The 18,400-nt window shown below is 40.5% G+C and overlaps 1 protein-coding gene across 4 annotated transcripts; it reads right to left on the minus strand.

Moving 5' to 3' along the window:
* Positions 1-1,155: 1,155 nt before the first annotated feature.
* Positions 1,156-15,619, minus strand: nap1l4a (nucleosome assembly protein 1-like 4a). Of its 4 annotated transcripts, none has more exons than XM_074632214.1 (15): positions 15,502-15,619; positions 14,551-14,588; positions 13,075-13,147; positions 12,182-12,326; positions 11,490-11,576; positions 10,345-10,479; positions 10,189-10,260; positions 9,759-9,898; positions 9,378-9,523; positions 6,168-6,187; positions 5,926-6,045; positions 5,762-5,797; positions 5,520-5,573; positions 3,296-3,331; positions 1,156-2,896 (listed from the first exon to the last, which is right to left on the minus strand). In XM_074632214.1, the coding sequence occupies exons 2-14, from the start codon at positions 14,564-14,566 to the stop codon at positions 3,326-3,328; spliced, it is 1,050 nt and encodes a 349-aa protein (XP_074488315.1). In that variant the 5' UTR covers positions 14,567-14,588; positions 15,502-15,619; the 3' UTR covers positions 1,156-2,896; positions 3,296-3,325. The 4 variants fall into 4 exon arrangements, with proteins under 4 accessions (XP_074488315.1, XP_074488314.1, XP_074488313.1 ...); XM_074632213.1 differs by having other exon boundaries at positions 13,075-13,154; positions 14,549-14,588; positions 15,502-15,609; XM_074632212.1 differs by lacking the exon at positions 3,296-3,331.
* Between the last annotated feature and the right edge of the window lie 2,781 nt (positions 15,620-18,400).

The following is an 18,400-nucleotide window of genomic DNA, read 5'->3' on the forward strand; positions in this document are numbered from 1 at the left end:
CAACTGAAGGATCAGAAGTCACTGCTGCCTACTCATCCCCTCCAAAACAGCAAAACCCCTCATACATTTTATTACTATAAAAAAACAAAAAACATTAGGGATTTGGTGTTGACAGGGACCTATAGCCCTTGTCATGAACTTCTGTTTTCTCACAGTCACATGTTGTCACCTCTGTTCCCATGAAGATCGAAGCATAAACACACACACAGTTTGCAAGTGTTGCTGGACGAGGTGACGGGATAAGAAAGCACCTGTCTCTCAGCACTTAGCAGAAAACTTAGGTTGCTAAGACACAGTATCGCCATCCTCCTCCAGAAACTACCCAGCACTCAGCCATTATCTCCCACAATGCATTACAAGGGTCCCTCAGAGGAGCGTGCATGCTTTCTCTATCGGCAAGACAGAATTCCAGACATTCTGGTTGCCTTGCCTGATGTTGGGCAGAGCGTAAGCAAATTCCTCCAGCTTGGATACCGCCACGCTGTTACGACGTCACCGTAGTGTTTGAGAGGAAGGAAAGGGTCAGCGCCTGTGTTCTAAGGCCATCATGTTGAGGCTATGACTGCCCGCTTTGCTCCAAGTTCCTGCTAATCATTTGCAAATCATCACCTGATGTCTAATAGTGAAGTTAATGTGCGTGGCTATTCAGTGTCCGGTCACATTGTGCTGTCAACAGCATGTGCATTCACCCAGGGAAACTTATCTGAGCACACAATCTCTCTACAGCAAGAGAGCTGTTGTGAGCTGGCCAGTAAGACCAGTCTGTTACTGGGGACTACTGAGCAGCCTAAGTGTCTTGCTCAATAGGTCTTTTCACAGATGACACGTTACAGAAAAGCGCAGGTGTAAATAATAAAATTAAGGATGGCTGGATTCCATTTAGCTGCTTCAGTGTCAGGATCCTTGTATTGTACATGATGGATCACCGTCACAGCTTACTGGGGCACTTGAACAGAGCCAAGACATTGTTAGTTATTAGTCACACCTGTTTACGACTGACAAGTCAAAATGTCTGTTGCATTGCCTGACGAGAGGTTGCAAGGGGTCACAAGAAGTGTGGGAACAACCGCTCTACAACAAATGGTGCATGCACACATACATACATACATACATACATACATACATACATACATAAATAAAGGACACAAAAACCCATTTCCATGTCGCACAACTTTAATAGAATATTTTAACTAACTCTGTACAAATTGAAAAGAAATATTGCGCAAGTAACAAATTGTGAATAAGAACCAGTTAAGGCCATTGCTAGCACACGGTCCAATGTGGTAGATTTGAAGATGTCAACCGTGGCTCTGAGAGATCTGTCCAACGAGATCTACAATCGTTCTTTTTAAAAAGAGAGACAAGGGGGTGGGTATTATTTTTTGCTGCAACTGCTATCGCTGACCAGTCACCAGGCAAAGGTGTCCAACCGAACGGCCAAACAAGTGCAGTATATAAAATACATTGGCAAACCTCTTCCATTTGTTTTCCACAGACATTCTACTGAATCATTAGACAATAACAGAAATATTTATATATTCTTAAACAACTTTAAACGCTGAATTAGATTACACTGTGTTAATGACAATTGGCAAACAATTGAATAAAAGAGGACGGTGTGGTTTTGTCTTTCATTTTGGCTTCTTGGCAACAGAAATTACATTTGATCCAAACATCCTGCACCCTGTCCCGTCGCTGACTTTAAATGACATTTGTTAAGAACTAGCTACATACCAGAAGTGATTACAACCAAAAAAAGATTGCAGGTCAGCCACTGTTGTCTGCTTAGATGTGTTATATTTTAGGGAAATATTCACCAGATTGGATGTAATGCTTGGGCTGGGCTATGTGGAGAGAAATTTCTATTTTTCAAATATCTTGTGTTCTTTAATTGTTCTCATTATCCTTGTTGACACAAGCTCAGAAGAGCATTTCAGGGTTGATGGGTTAAACAGGGAAGAGCTATACGTGACAGTTTTGAGCTATAACCAAATGTCTGTCACATGATGTTAATTAGTGTTACGTGTCCACTCCAGTGCTCAGTTTAAATGCTTGTTACGCCCAATAGAGCTGGGAAGAAGTGAGCAGTACTAACGCGGAACACAATTCTTCAATGTTCGAAATGCTTTTCAATAATAAAAAAACAAAAAACATGACTTGGCAGTATTCACGTTTTGTTGACCTGCAAAGCCCAAATAAGATTTGAGCCAATGAGAACGAGCCTATAACTGAAGCTGGGCCTTAAGAGTTCCCGAAATGCACCACTTCATACAGCTGCATGACACGAGAATAAATAGTCCAATGACATGACAATGAACATTTAAAAAAAAGTAAATTAAATTCAAAATGATACATTGTATGTCTCTTAAAAAACACCATAACAAAAGAAAAAAACACTTCAGCAACCCCAGTGAAAGATTAAGTCAGACTTGTTCAACAGTTTCCTGGTAAACTAGCACTTCTCTTGTTGGCATTAAAAAACCCTGAGTAACTGATTTATTTCCATGAAAACTAAAGTTGGGATCCATTCCTTTCCTATCTTTTATCCATATGATGATGTTCTGAGGTTCTCGGCAGTAGTAACCTACTCCACCTTCCCATACGTGATGCCATGGTAGTTTAATTATAGTCACTTCCCGCTTTGAGTTTGAATGAAGCCAAATAAAAAAAGGGTGAGATGGGCGCAAGACAAAAGAAAAAGAAGTCATGCACATAGTAAAAACGCAGTTTGGTTTGCGTTCTATTGCGTTCAGATGAGTTCATAAAAGGGCGAGGCCTGCAAGAGTAGGAGGACTTGCTGATTGGCTAAGAACTGATTTGACGGACAGCAGGTCTCCATCTCCCCTGATCACCACGGTTACTGCTGTTTGCATTCGGCAGGCTGGGGTTGTTCTTTCTGTGGGGGAGCAGACAGACAGCAACCAGATTAGAAAACAAGAGGGCAGAGAGCTAATGAGGCCACTGGGCATTAACTAGCAACTAGAAGAGGCTAACAAGAAAGCAGAACACTAGAGAATGAAAGCACCGGGTTCGGTACAGCAAAGAGTACAATGTTAGAAACCTGCGATGGGACTACAGGAGGAAAAACAAATGGATGGAAAGGGCAAAGACAGGACAGGGAGAAGAGAAGCTGTGTCTACCCAAAGATGTGAGTTGAGGGTCCTAAACACCTCGGACTACTGGAAGAATCAAGGATGTAGTGAAAGAGAGAGAAAGCAGCCAGAATAACAGACCAGAGCTAATGGACTAGACAGTGCATAGTGTATGTGGGACGCCAGCCTTATTTCTCCCTTACCTAGAAATTGCATGGGGTGAGAATGATTGATTATGCCTGTAATGGAGGGGAATCCAGGGAAGGGAGAGACAACAATATGCACAAGTTTAACCGTCACATTCAGAAATGACATAGTGAGCAGAGTGAAACATTGCTGAATTTGGTGAATGAGCACACTGAATGAATAACTGATGAGCTGACAGCAGGTACCACGAGAGAAATACTCAACAAGGTACTAAAGAATCCCGTTCACAGACAAAGCAGCATTGTTGGTCACTCCTGATAAAACCGCTTACGGGCCACGTTACGCACTTACTCACTATCAGACTGGAATAGCTCATAATGGAGCACAGTCATCTCGGTCCAACTAAACCACAAAATAAATGGTCCTTTCTCCAGCTGTCATTACATAATTTGTAGCCAGTGGTCTGAGAGAGTAAGAGCAGGAAAAGAAAACACCTCTTGAAAAGTCTGCCGTAGGCAGGATGTATTGCATGTCTGAGCTGGTGGTGGAAACTGGAGATACTATCAAATAAGAATACTCACATTCTCATCATCATGGGGAGGTAGAGACTTAAAAATGCAAGTTTTGCTAGAATACATTGTAGTTTCTACAGTCCTATTATGCACGGGTGCTTCTGAGAACAAATCACTTGAAGATATCCTAAAGATTACAGCTACTACTAAATGAGTTAGCATTTTAGCACTTCCCGTTCCCTCGTCTGGAAGTCAGTGGGTTTTTTGAATGGGTTTTTAGTTAGATGCTTGAAATAAGATCTCTGGTTAACACAAGCTTAAGACATTTTATCGTTTTGTTCTACGACATAAAATACATCAATAAATATCCCACCCGTGGATTTTGAAGCCTTTATGGGTCTTAAAAAAACAGTTGCTAACAAGTGGCTAGTTAAGTCTAGTAAAGGTCATTACTCTGACCCCTCCTTAGTTACAGCCTTGTGTTTATACTCAAGCTCATGCGACTATGGTGTAGTTCGTTTATAGCCTAACGTTAGCTTTTTACTTCTGCTGATTGCATTCACACTTCAAAAAGTGGTGTTCATTTGTGAAGATTTTCCTGCTGAATAAAATGTGTAAGTATCATAAACATGTGTTTGCTACAGAGCTTATTTTCTGCAATAATCCAAAACCCAATAGAAAAGTCCCATTGGCTTTATGTCGAGGGAACCAGGGTGATGCTAACTTCCTGGTTGGTCTACAAAAATGTGTCATCCCTGCAGCCCTCTAAAGCTGGTCCACCTTAACGATCAGTCCACCTTAACGGAGTCTGAGCTGAAGTTGTTGCTAACTTCAGAACTGACCTCTTTCACTTTAATCAGCCGGTAGCCAGCAAGACACGGAAATCGGCTTGAGTCTTGAGTTGTAGCATTTATTCATCGACAAATAGCCTAAACTGTACACACACTGCTACGTTCATCGTACTCATTGTCACACACAAGGCAGGGCACCGGGCTTGCAACACACTGGCGTAGACCCTGATGTTATGCCAGGCAGAAACACAGCTGACAACCACGCAGCTAAACTAATTGATGCAGGGAGACTTTTACTAGGGAAATGGCTGCATGTGTCCACAACAATGAACTCAACGTCAAGGCTGCTACAGTAACTCTCCCGAACGGGTGAACTGGGGACTGATACATTGCAGCTGGCGGTAGATGATGGATTTAACCTGTTTATGTATTGGGTTATCGTTGCAGCTGGGCGGCTCATTGGGCACTTAAACCACAACACCCCTGCATGAAAGGCACTAATCTTGTCGGTTAACGAGGGTCGGAGGTCAATCAGAAAAAAAATTCTAGATTAGCATCCCTAATACAGACCTCCCATATAATCTTGCTCCCATGCTGAAGCATTATAATTTTGTAGTTAATTAGCAAGCAGCATTGGAAAAGAAGCAGAACATTAGATGAAAACGGTGTCAACTTTGTTCAAACCACATCAGATACTGTTTACAATAGCGTTTCTATCACTTCCTTGAGCTGTGACATGACACACAGGCATGTCTCTGCCTGTGTTGAGCATTTGCCCACATGAATGCCAGCAGTTGTCTTGATACACTTTAATTGGCTTTCAAATACATAATGGACTGCTGCATAGCACTGTGCTGTTCCAGGAGGTTTGGTTAAATGCTCAGCTCACTGAGCTTCCTGATTAGCACCATTATCACTGACACAATACAAGCACTCACAGTGAAAAACAAAGAATAAAAAGATGAATTCATACTGACCTTGGGGTCAAAGTCTCCCTCATCATCGTCATCATCACCCTCCTCATCTTGCTCCTGAGATACAAAGACAAGATGATTATATGACTTCAAGGAACTTGCTGGTTTAATGAAATATATACCAGGACTGCTATTATTATGATATGGTTTAGTAGTGATGTGTACGGTGGTGCAGTTGCAGACCCAAATCCTGTGTGAACAGTGTCAAATTCGCATTATTTGTGAGTGAAAGTGGTATTACTAACCTCTTCATCTCCCTCCTCCAGCTCCTCCTCTTCAAACTGCATAAATAAACATAAAGAGTGAAAACACACGTGTTAAACAGTGACGAAAAGTTTTTGGAAACATCCTATCTTGTGGCTTTTTCTGTGTTCAAGTGCAACAGTGTGTTTGGTGGGAAAACACTCACACTCTCGTCATCTTCCAGGGCCTCTCCGGTGAAATACAGCACCGCTCTGGGAACTATTCTCTCACGGAAGAAATGACCAATCTCAAAGTCTGTGGCTAGGGTGAACTCAGAGTCTTCGTCCTATAAAACATGAACACATAAAAAACGCTTAAACACAGCTACAAATCCCATAGATTGATGGTAATGGAAGAAGAAATAAAATGGGTCGTGAATTTATGAAGAATAAGCTACATTTTACTCACCATTTCTCCATCTGGTGAAGCTGTAAAGGAAAGGACATATAATTAAAGCAATAAGCACCTCAACACTCTGCTTTACAATGACTACAGAAGGCCATTAAATGTGTGATGAAAAGGGGATGGATTTTAAACAGCACATTCATTTTAAAATGACCAGTTGAGCCAACAGTCACAGGCGGATGTTACATTGGTTTTATGACAGCTTTCAATGAGGTAAGCTGTGATTCAACCAACATCTGAAAGCCCATTTAAGGCTACAACCATGCTTATTATCAATGACATCACAACACGAGGTCGAATCATCCACAGAAATTGACAGGCTGTTAGCAAACAGCTGTGCTTCACCAACTGACTAAAGGTGACATCATCCCATCCTTCCTCTTCTTTCAACAATACTGTGTTAGAGGAGACGGCTTTCTTACACTTACAAGGTTCTGTACGCGTTCTACAGTATGAGCTGTACACACTCTACAGTATGAGCTGTACACACTCTACAGTATGAGCTGTACACACTCTACAGTATGAGCTGTACACACTCTACAGTATGAGCTTTACGCGCTCTACAGTATGAGCTGTACACACTCTACAGTATGAGCTGTACACACTCTACAGTATGAGCTTTACGCGCTCTACAGTATGAGCCGTACGCGCTCTACAGTATGAGCTTTACGCGCTCTACAGTATGAGCTTTACGCGCTCTACAGTATGAGCCGTACGCGCTCTACAGTATGAGCCGTACGCGCTCTACAGTATGAGCCGTACGCGCTCTACAGTATGAGCCGTACGCGCTCTACAGTATGAGCCGTACGCGCTCTACAGTATGAGCCGTACACTCTACAGTATGAGCCGTACGCGCTCTACAGTATGAGCCGTACGCACTCTACAGTATGAGCCGTACGCGCTCTACAGTATGAGCCGTACGCGCTCTACAGTATGAGCTGTACGCGCTCTACAGTATGAGCTGTACGCGCTCTACAGAATGAGCTGTACACACTCTACAGTATGAGCTGTACGCGCTCTACAGAATGAGCTGTACACACTCTACAGTATGAGCTGTACGCGCTCTACAGTATGAGCTTTACGCGCTCTACAGTATGAGCTTTACGCGCTCTACAGTATGAGCTGTACGCGCTCTACAGTATGAGCTTTACGCGCTCTACAGTATGAGCTGTACGCGCTCTACAGTATGAGCTTTACGCGCTCTACAGTATGAGCTGTACGCGCTCTACAGTATGAGCTTTACGCACTCTACAGTATGAGCTTTACGCACTCTACAGTATGAGCATCAGAATTTCAACGTGTATAAAAATAAATCTAATAAATATTGTTCATTATTGTTCAGGGTTAGTATAATTAACTAAAAGTGAAACTAAAACAAAAATAAGCACTCTGGACTTTTTCCCTTTTTTAAATATAACTATATTCTTTAAGAAAAACTAAACTGAAACTATATTTCCAAGTTAAAAAACGAAAACAAATAAAATAAAAAATTAACGTAAATTAATTTGTTTTTTTAGCTATAATATATCACCACCAAAAAAAGGTGACAGCCTGAATTTCTGTTAACTATCGTGACATTGAACCAGAGAAATTGAACAGACTTGACCTTCCAGGATATGGCGCTGTGCTTCATTTGGTTCACATCTGACACTAAAGTATCACGAAGATCAAACATTAAACATTATGGCCGTTCCTACACAGTTCTCCAACCATGTATTCATGTATACAGTATGTAGCTACATACTTCTGAGACATTATACCTGGCCCTGACAAAAACAAACTAAAACTACTGTAAAACTAAAACTAAAACTAAATATATAACAACTAAAAGTAAACTTGTCTGAAAAACTGAAACTAAATTAAAACTAGCGAACACACTCGCACTCTAAAATCCAAAAATCAAAACTATTATAACTTTGGTTCATACATCCATGAACTGCACTGCAGTCAAGTCCCATACACTCTTTGTGTGTGTTCACACAATCACTGAGCGGTGGCTTCTTCACTAATGGACATCCCAACCCCAGAACTGCACACCTGAACACACTTTAAGAAGAGCTATTTATATCCACCAGTCATATACCGAGGCTGTGACTGAACCAGAAAGACAAACATTTGCTCAGCCAATGAGCGATCAGGTCAACTTCTCAAAGTCAGAATAAGTCCAGGCATGTTTGACAGGTAAGTTGACTACACAGGAAAGACGATACAGTAATTAAATAAAGGTGTATTCAGCCCATCTTACTGATCCTTTGAGAGAGAATGACTCATTTCAATGTGATTTACGGGATCTGTCACTGTATTAATCACTTACTGTCATCCAACTGAACAAAGGTAATTAAAGTGAAACAAAAGACTTCTAGACTGGCCTCCCTCACCAATCACACCAGTAAGGTTACCTAATGTCTTAAAGATTAGATTATTTAAACAAACTGACATCAGGCAAAACAATTCTAAAATGTAACAAGCTCAACTGTTGTTGAATGCTTCAAAAGAAATGTATCTGTGATTTGTCGTCTTTCATTTATTCTTTTGAAGGTCTTTGAGATGTTTACTCCTGAGCTTGTGCTATATATAAACTTAACGCTTACAGAATTTTAAATCGCACATCAGTCATTTGTAAAAATGTTTTTAGATGGACTGTTGTTTTCAGTACCCTCACAACGGTGCCTCAAATTTTGAGTCAGTCATTTATGTCAGTCATTAACTGACTGTTTAGCACCACAATAGCTCCTAAACTCTCCAAGCTGGAAAATAATGGTAAAACCAAAGTTGATGTAAAAGTTCGACAGTCCAGTGAGCACAGCTTCATGCACACAGTCCAACATCAGTGAGCGACAGACATGCTGCCTGTTCCACATACAGAACACACAACAGAGCGACTGCACAATCTAACACAATTTAAGAGTCTGCCGCCACCTGCTGTTGAATTCAGCTTAGTGCAGTGACCAATGATAAACCATATGACATGCATGCCAACATGTTGCCACACCGTCTGCAGATGAACGGACACGTTGACTGTCAAACAGGTACATTTGTGTGTGCTTTCTGTTATTCAGAGATTGTGTACACAGAGCAAAGCATTGAAATCAAATAGTCACTGCTACGTGAGATAGTTGTTGAAAATAAGTAGGAGTAATTGCTTTGAATATTACTTTAATACCGTCGGAAAAGTCCACTACATTTTCTATACCTCTATTTCTGTGTCCTCACCTTTGACGGGGTTAAAGAAGTTGAAGAACGAGTCGTTGGGGACCTGTTTGGTAACAGTGCGGACGGTGCCACGGCCTTTATGCTTCTGCTTCTTCTTAATAGTTTTCACAGTCACATCCTTCCCCTTATGCCAGTCTATCTGACAGCTAGAGAGAGTAGATGTGCAAAACAGTGAGAGGCGGCTGAGAGCAAGGACGCAAAAAATTTGGAAGAGGTGCCAAGAGGAGGCCGATATGTGGGATGTAAAGTCAAGAGAGATTAATATAGAAAGAGAGAACAGAAAAGTTTTACAAACCACACAATTTCTATTTTTTCTTAAACCTTAACATTGTATGTGTCAAAGCCACAGTTTAACAAGCATGTTTGTGTGCTCTCTCTCACCCTTCACAGTCAATGATCTCCGGCCCCTCGAATGAGAAAGGCTCTGAGGCATCAGGCTCTGACTTCATCTTGTAGACTTTAGTGAGGACTGCATTGTTGAAGTAACCATTGGGCTCAAAGTGGAACTCTAGCGTGAAACTCTGGGAGAAGGACCAAAATACATAGATCATTTTAACTCCATTAGGTTAATTGTTGACTCTAAATTGCCTATAGGTGTGAATGTGAGCGTGAATGGTTGTCTGTTTCTATGTGTCAGCCCTGTGATAGTCTGGCGACCTGTCCAGGGTGTACCCCGCCTTCGCCCAATGTCAGCTAGGATTGGCTCCAGCCCCCCGTGACCCCGAATGGGATAAGCGGTTACAGATAATGGATGGATAGTTTATTAATTTGGAATGATAATAATTTCTTATCATAACATGATGATACTGACCATTGGCTGTCCTGGCTCAGAAAACTTGACTTGAATATCTTCCAGGTGCTTTAGGATGGGCTCATCGTGTTCCTGGAGGTAGATAAACAGTCAGATCAGAGACACATGACGTTGTTCAGAAAAGGGTTGAAATGTGTATCAATCATTTAAATGTACCTGTAGCATGTCACTGAGCATGTCCACACTCTTGAATATGGTGAGCCAGAACTCAGGGATGCCTTTTGGGTCTTCCTCTGGCGTGGCTTCCTCTTTCTTTGCATCCTCAATAGCAGCTTTTTCCTTTACCTCCTCCTACAGGCAGTGGGCGGAGCACTCATTAAAATTCACTGTTCATGAAAATCTACACAATTTAGTTTGTTAAGCTTTCGAGAGGGTTCCTTCCAGGGTTTACGTTAGCCGACATATGCCGGCTTTTTGCGGGTATCACATGTAGTGGTCCCGCAGATGAAATTATCAATGGCTAAAATGTCCATAGGGAAATATGCCAAATTAATGGCATATTAAATAGCCTAATATTGTATGACCTATAAGATGTGTTGCCAAGACAACTTACAGTAAATGGAAACTTGTATTATACAAAAGTCTGGTTTGCCTACGCTGCAATTCTAATCCGATACAATTTTTGTCAAATTCGGTGAATATGTCCACATGGTCTACTAGCTGTCCGTTCTGTGTGTGCACTAAAAAAAAGCCAGTGTTCATACACAGCCCTGGCTCTGCAAACAAAAGTGTGTTGTTTGCTACCCTGATCTGCATGACGGTAATGCGAGAGACATTAGGTAAATTATTTAAAAAATAGTCGTTACCAATTATTTTAAGATTTTAAATTGCAAAGTCAGAAAAACAAATGATTCAGAGAATCCCACTTCCCATGTCTTAGCATTTTTAAGACTTTTGCAAGATTGATTTAAGACATTTTAATATCCTATTATGGTGTTGTGCTTAGATTAATTAATTCATTGCCTTTTAAGACTTTTGTGAGAAGTCTCATTGAGATCAAGATCTTTTACAATACACAAATCATATGTACAAAAAAAAAATCAGATACATGCAAGATTACAGATAAAACAGTCATCACAGTTTGTTAGTCCTAGTGATTCTCAGTAAAACCACATTTCCTACAATCCTGTTATTTCCTGTTGGACAATTTCAGCAGACTCTTGGTATCATTTATGAGATCCAAGCAGCCTGTCTGGTTGTAAGAAAAAAATATTTTTTCCTTTGCTGTGGAAACCTTAAAGGAGGAGGATTTTGACATCTGATCAGGCTCTTAATACAAATCAAATCAAATCTGTACTTACTGCTAGCTCCTCCTCTTCCTCTCTGTCACTGTGCCACTCACTCTCTTCGTCTGTGGGTTCCACTGTTCCTGTGACAAAATCTCGTCTCTGTGACACAAATACATTACAACAAAGTTAAGCATTTTAGAGAGGGATTTGGGAATATTCGTGTGAAATATCTGTATATGAACAAGCATTCACTTGATAAGGCTGAATTATTTTCAGCTAGCACACTGAAATCAACACCACTTGAGAGAGAGAGAGAGAGAGAGAGAAACACACCGACATATATATATACACGCACACACACTCAACATACACACAGCACAGACAGGTGCAGCAGGGTTACAGCTGTCAGTCTTCAGTGCGACTAAGAATGGCTGAGTTCTTGTCACTAGCTCTGGAAATAGCCTTGACTGACAAAAGAACAGTTGACTACTCGTTGTGGCAGTTTTCAATTTAGCACCAAGGATGCATCCTCACTGACCTCAGATTGGACCAGAGAGACACAATTCACCACCCATCAGTGCAGGTAACAATTCAAGTGATTATTAAATATTTGGTCACTTAATAAATAGAGAAATCTTATTTGTTGTCTTTTTATTTCTAGTTTTTGCTCTGTTTGCATCAACATAAAATTATCAAAACAAAATGCTATAAGTCTGGTGCTACAGTTAAAGAAAGAACTCTTAGGAAAACATCATTTGGCGTACCTTGTCAAACAGTGGCTGATAGAGGGCAGCATACTTCCTCTCTAGCTCATGGACCTCCTCGTAGAATTTAGCCTCTATGTTGGCACACTGCACCTGTAGCCTTTTCAAGGCATGCACTCTCCTCTTCACTACTTTGGGAAGCATGCTATGAGAGAAGATAAACATGAGAATTGATGTGGATTGAAATAATTTATAGTAAAAGAAAAACATTATGACATGTGTTTTAGAAAGGTGGTGCAGTGGATAGCACTGCCGCCTCACAGCAAGAGGGTCGCAGGTTCAAACCCGATGTTCTCCCCATGTTAGTGTGACTCTAAATTGCCCGTAAGTGTGAATGGTTGTCTGTTTCTATAAGTCAACCCTGTGATAGACTGGCAACCCGGGGATTGGCTCCAGCCCCATGGTTACCCTGAACCAATTTGTACAGTCTTTAACCCTTTAAACTGGTGAGTCCTCAACCTAGGGGGTTGGGAACCACCAAAGGATATCAAGATGGTTTTATGAGATTGAAAGATAATAATACAACACCATGTTTATGTCATGAGGAAGTTACTGTAACTGCCATCTTTTGGCTGTGTGCCAATTACATCAATATGCAACTGGCAATTGTGACCAAAACTTTGCTATTTTCAAATAGCTGATAAATGTGCAGTAATATCAAAGTGTCCAAAGACCATACAAACATGACTACATTATGCTAATATTTGTAGTTTAGATAAGTTTCAGATAAGGTTTAGGTTTTTAAAACAGTTACATAAGCATAAGCAGGTACCATTTTGCACTATTGCCATCTTAACTTGTCTGGCAACTGATTTGAACAAAAGCATGTTACACCATGAGAATCTTTAAATTTCTACCTTCTATCTCACATAATAGAAACCAGCTGCACTAACCTTTCCATGATGTGGAAGTTGGGAGGTCTTTCCATCTGCCCACCTGGATTTTGCAACCCTTGATCCCCTTTACCTGCCAAACCAACAAAGACCATTGTTGCAAGTTATCATCATTACACAAATCGCATTTTTTAAAATGACAAGAATTCATCCATAATGTTGATTTGATTGTGGCTCACCATCCACATAAAAATAATACACAATTCAAAACATTAGCAATCAAACAATTATTTTGTGGAACTTGCTAAGTTGTGTTTTTGTTTTTTACGGTCACAGTTGTTGATTAAACTACATTTTTGAGGTTATATTGATAATTCCAAGTTTTGCTTGTTTGTACTAGTCTTTTTTCTTACGCGTGTACACACAAATGTATATCAGCTAATATTAAACCCTGAGTCAAAACAGATGAACCAACTTTTCCTGCACTGAATATCTAATTTAGTATGTTTATTTTTGTGTTTATTTATTTTGCACAATTTAAGACTCTACAACATAACAAAAAAATTAAGAATAATATACAGTGCAGGAACAGGCAAAAAAAACACTGGGCTTATCTGAAGCCTCCACCTAGAGACAAGATTAATATAAAGAAATAATATGACTACATAATATTGATAACAAACAATTAGGACAAGATATATATAACAACAATAACAACACAGTAAATATATAAAAAAAGATAAGTGTGTGTGTGTGTGTGTGTTTGTTGCGTGGAAGTGTATGGTTAGTGTTTGTGAGGAGGATATTGATTTAAATATCTATAAAGATTTCTGGGCAATCTTAACGAAACAACATTGTGAGTGGAAAAAAAAGAAAAGCATAAAAACAAATACATGGACAACATGGGGAAAAGCAATTACAAAACAGCTATTAAATGACCCTTTAAGCGACTTTTGAAATATTTGAAAGATGAACAGTTTATTGATAGATGTGAAAAGCTACTCCATACTTTGGTTCCCCTAAATCTTATCGAAAATGTATGAAGATCTAGAGATTGACGGGGTTGAGTAAGAATGGACCTGAGAATTTGTTTTAAAATAGGTCTTGAACTGCTCAGAATTATTCCCACCAGGAAGTATCTTATAAATGGTAAGTTAACTAGAAATACATTTGTTTTTACCACATTTATTTTTACTTAAATTTATTTCTTTAACATTATTTCATTTTAATTCTTTGGATTGTTTAAGTATGTGTACTCCCTTTTTCTCTGAATTCAATTGAAACTATAGTTTAAGATGAAGTCTTGTTTTGTTTTTTGTGTTTTCTCTCTCCCCCCTTGTTTTAAGTTGTGAAATGTTGTGTAAAAACAAAGAGACAACTGTAATATGAAAATACAGTAGGAAAGAATGTGATGATTGTATAAGTTGCTGAAACTGCAATAAAAACTAAGTTAAAAAAAACAACAAAAAAACCCCCAGATGAACCAACTTTTCCTGCACTTAATATCTAATTTAGTATGGTAAGTTTTGTTTTTACCTTTATTGGCGTCCATTACCAAGTGGCAGCTCCTTCCTCTAATAAAAAACAGATCAATTATATTAGACATATTCTCATCATGAGTCACATACAGTGATTGAGTAACAAACTGTCACTGACACGTTGCATTTGAGACCTTTTTTCATTATTTCATTGAAACCACAACACCATCAGTGGTTAAAAGTCTCTCATGATTTCACAAAGTGACAAACTGAAACAAGCTAGTCAGACAGAGACAGACAGACAGACCAGCTGAGCTGACTTCCACTGAACAACACTGGGTGGTGTTGAGCAAGCAAGCGCAGGCCGATGACGCATTGACATGCTACTGGCAGCTGGGAGAGGCTATATGACAACCACAAGTTAGCATCATCTCCATTTACAATCAAGCACATACTGCTGCCTGTCTGACAGTCACGGGGGACTACTGATAAAACAATATCTAATGAATCCACACGCTTACACAGGCTTACCAATAAGCACTTACTAATAAACTACCTAGTATGGGCGGTGCCAAAACATCTGACAGCAGCTAACCGGGCTAAGCTAGCAGGAAGCTAGGAGCCAACGTGCTTGTGAACAATGCTTTAAGCTACCAGCATAGCGCGACATGTACACATCAACCTGTTATCCCTTCTATTCGTGTACAACATGTAGGATAATGTGTGCTAATGAGTTGATGAAGCAACAATGACTTTCTGTTATAAAACAACCCGTTAACGTTAAAGCTGCTAGCCTAGCTGCTAGCCTAGCAACTAGCCTAGCAACTAGCCTCAAGCTAACAGCAGCTAGCTCTTGTCGCGGGTTATTAAAAGCAGCAGAGTGTTGAAGACAGTCCACCAGCAGCCTGTCACATTAGTGAGATAACTCGTAACGTCATTGGTTGGTATCCTAACGTGTGCTGGTATTAATGTGTGTGTTTACTAGCTGGTTAGCTGTTAGCAGTCTTACCTCTATCTGAGCGGACTCTTCTAGCTAGTCGCCTCGCTCACGCGTCTTCTTCGCTTCAACCCTTAACCCACGCGCGACCAACACACACACGCGCTCCAGCATCCTCGCTTCTCATTGGTCGGCTGGTGAAGGAGGTTGTGATGTGTGGGTCACGAACGAGTAGGTTCAAAGAGCCGGTTCTTTTAAGTGAACGATAAGAGGTGTTTTTTTTTTCTATAATTAATTCGAGGCAGAATGATAGGAAGATCTTCTCCGCGCCATGGGAACTCCATGCACTGACTGTGACCTATGGTACGTGTCCACAGGCTCCTTCATTTCCACGCTCCCCATTCATTGTCTATGTAAGCAGCTGTGCAATGCATTCTGGTAGCGTGGTGGTGCGATTTCGAGAAACGGAGTGTCACGACGCCCGCTCCTCATTTGCATAAATTTGAGGGCTCGTCTACTTTATGTAAATCTCGGGCGTTCGACGCAACTCGCCGTCTCCGAAACTCCCGAGAATCTTTTAAAATAAACGTTGTCGATTGAAAATAAAGACAGATTTAGCGACTGCATGGCTTATTTCTCGCCTCAAATGTTTCAAGAAACACATTTCGGTGAACTATTTTCGTGAAATAAGAGAAGAAAGTTTCCAAACGAGCCTCCATACTGTTTCCGATTTGAAAGCTGGGGGCAGCAGCCCACGGAGGGAAAGCATTCGTCCAATCAGGTGGGGAGAGCCTGTGTCTAGTGGCAGCCCACCTAGTGTCCAATGTTGGGAAGCATCGCATCCCCTCGCGATAAAAAATGCCCCTGTGGACATGTACCGTGAATGTTGTGTTAATGACATCCGTGCGACCAATCAGGTGATGAACAGACAAGGATCATGCCATCAAGCAGGGAGGGGCGGGGGTGCGCGGTGCACTGACGGTGTACAGGTACAGAGCAGGAGGGAGAGGAGGAGTGAAAGAGAGGATCGGAGTGCAGTGTGCGAATACTAGACAAGATGAGTGACAGTCGGAAACGAAGCAGCATGTAAAATTATGATATTCTGGAAATTATAAGGTTTAGTATAATTATATTGAATAATTTAAGTGATATATGTGCACACATACTAATCATAGGTCAAAACAGTGCTGAATTTGGCTGAATTATAAAAAGGCAGAAGTGTTAAAATGAAGAGCCGTTTGGGAGCCGAAAGAGCCGGCTCTTCTTGGTGAGCTGAGCCAAATGATCTGGCTCACTAAAAAGAGCCGTAATTCCCATCAGTAGATGGAGGGCATGGTGCTGCGTTCAAGTGCTGCGTTGCGAAAAATCTCCTGCCTGTGAGAGCTCAACAAGTATTACTCAATCATCTGTGCTCTCTCTCAAATAAACAGACAAAATGAAGGATAAACAATCAGTTTCTACACAAATCATGTAAAACATCTAGACAGAAAAATAAGGTTAATGAAGCTATCTCAATAAAGTGAGAGTCATGTACAACTTTCACAGCAAGATAAGATAAGATATTCCTTTATTAATCCTGCAGTGGTGAAATTTGCAGTGTACAGCAGCAAAGGGGATAGTGTAAAAAACAAGATGCATCAGCTAACACAGTAAAAAAAAGAGCTAAACAAAGTGTAACAAAATATGAACCATTTAAATAGAAGGAAGTATAAAAATAGGAGCAGTGTATACAGTATTGACAATAAACAGACTATTAACAAAATTGCACAAGTGAAAAATGATATTGCACAGTGAGAATGAAATGAAATGAATGAATGAACGAATGAAATTCCACCTGAAATATCAGGTTATTGTCAGTTTTTTGGTGTGTAAGTGATCTACTGGGAGCAGTACTGGTTGTGGAGTCTGACAGCTGCAGGAAGGAAGGACCTGCGATAGCGCTCTGCAGAAATACATGAACTACAAAAGTACAAAGGAGGTTGGTCTGTAAGAAGATCAGAGATGTAGGTCTATGCCATGCCTGTCGGTGTTAGTATGTGAAATAAAAGTACAGACAAATAAAAGAGCAAACGGTGTTAGTTGGCGAATCAGGGGAAAAGGGGGAGATGATGTAGTGTGTGTTATATACGTTCATCCACTTTACAACAGTAATGCATTGCAAATTGAAGACCATTTGAGAATAATCTTTACACGGTTCCGATTGTCCTCTCACAGACTGCGAGTTGAAATGGGAAGGTGGAGCCGTACACTACCTGGGCAACGTGTGTTGTGTGCCCTTGCACACAGGATATCCATGTTAAATATGGACATGACTGCACTGAATTGAGCTCACTCTTTGTTGACAAAAGAATTCTAGTTATGTTACATGCTGGCCTTGTGTTATTGACTGATGGGATTTTGTGGTGTTGATCGTATTACCTTTTAATATTTCCTTATTTTTACTAATGTGTTTATTGTGTATATATTTTTTTCTTTGTTTTGTATATTTTTTGGACCCAAATGTTTTATCTTTTTGTCTCCATAAAAGAACTAACTAACTAGCCTACAGCCAAGCCTGTTCAGGTGTAACACTGACAAAGCTCTCAGCTTCACCCTCTGACTTCCAAGCGCCATCACACTCCCTCCCATAAAGCAGGGGAGACATTTGAAATTCTTACTTAATAGTAGTATCTGCCATAATGTCTCAACAGAGGTCAACCCAAGTGCCGCTCAAGTGCCAATGTGGTCTCCCCAAGTGGCCCTCTAGTTGGCTAATGTGCCCCTTAAGACCGAGTGCCATTGTGTGTACAGTTGGGGACTACTTCTACTTGCACGAACACACCACCAAACACCAACAGGAGCCTGTGCACGCCACTGCAACCTCCATCCTCTGAATTCTAAATAGTTACTCCCACATTTCAGATAACATCTTTATTGAGATGCATTGCCATGCACTTATTTATTTCAAAACTGCATCTAAAAAGTATGAATT

The sequence above is a fragment of the Sebastes fasciatus genome, chromosome 4 (genome assembly GCF_043250625.1).
Source record: "Sebastes fasciatus isolate fSebFas1 chromosome 4, fSebFas1.pri, whole genome shotgun sequence".
Lineage (NCBI taxonomy): Eukaryota > Metazoa > Chordata > Actinopteri > Perciformes > Sebastidae > Sebastes > Sebastes fasciatus.

Bases quoted from the DNA above. Each gene is read 5' to 3' on its own strand.
- nap1l4a (XM_074632211.1), bottom strand. The intron at 10,480-11,489 runs GTAAGTACAGAT...CACTGCCTGTAG, and splicing joins AGGAAGAGGAGGAGCTAGCA to GAGGAGGTAAAGGAAAAAGC. The intron at 2,897-5,519 runs GTCAGTATGAAT...GCTCCCCCACAG, and splicing joins AGGGAGACTTTGACCCCAAG to AAAGAACAACCCCAGCCTGC.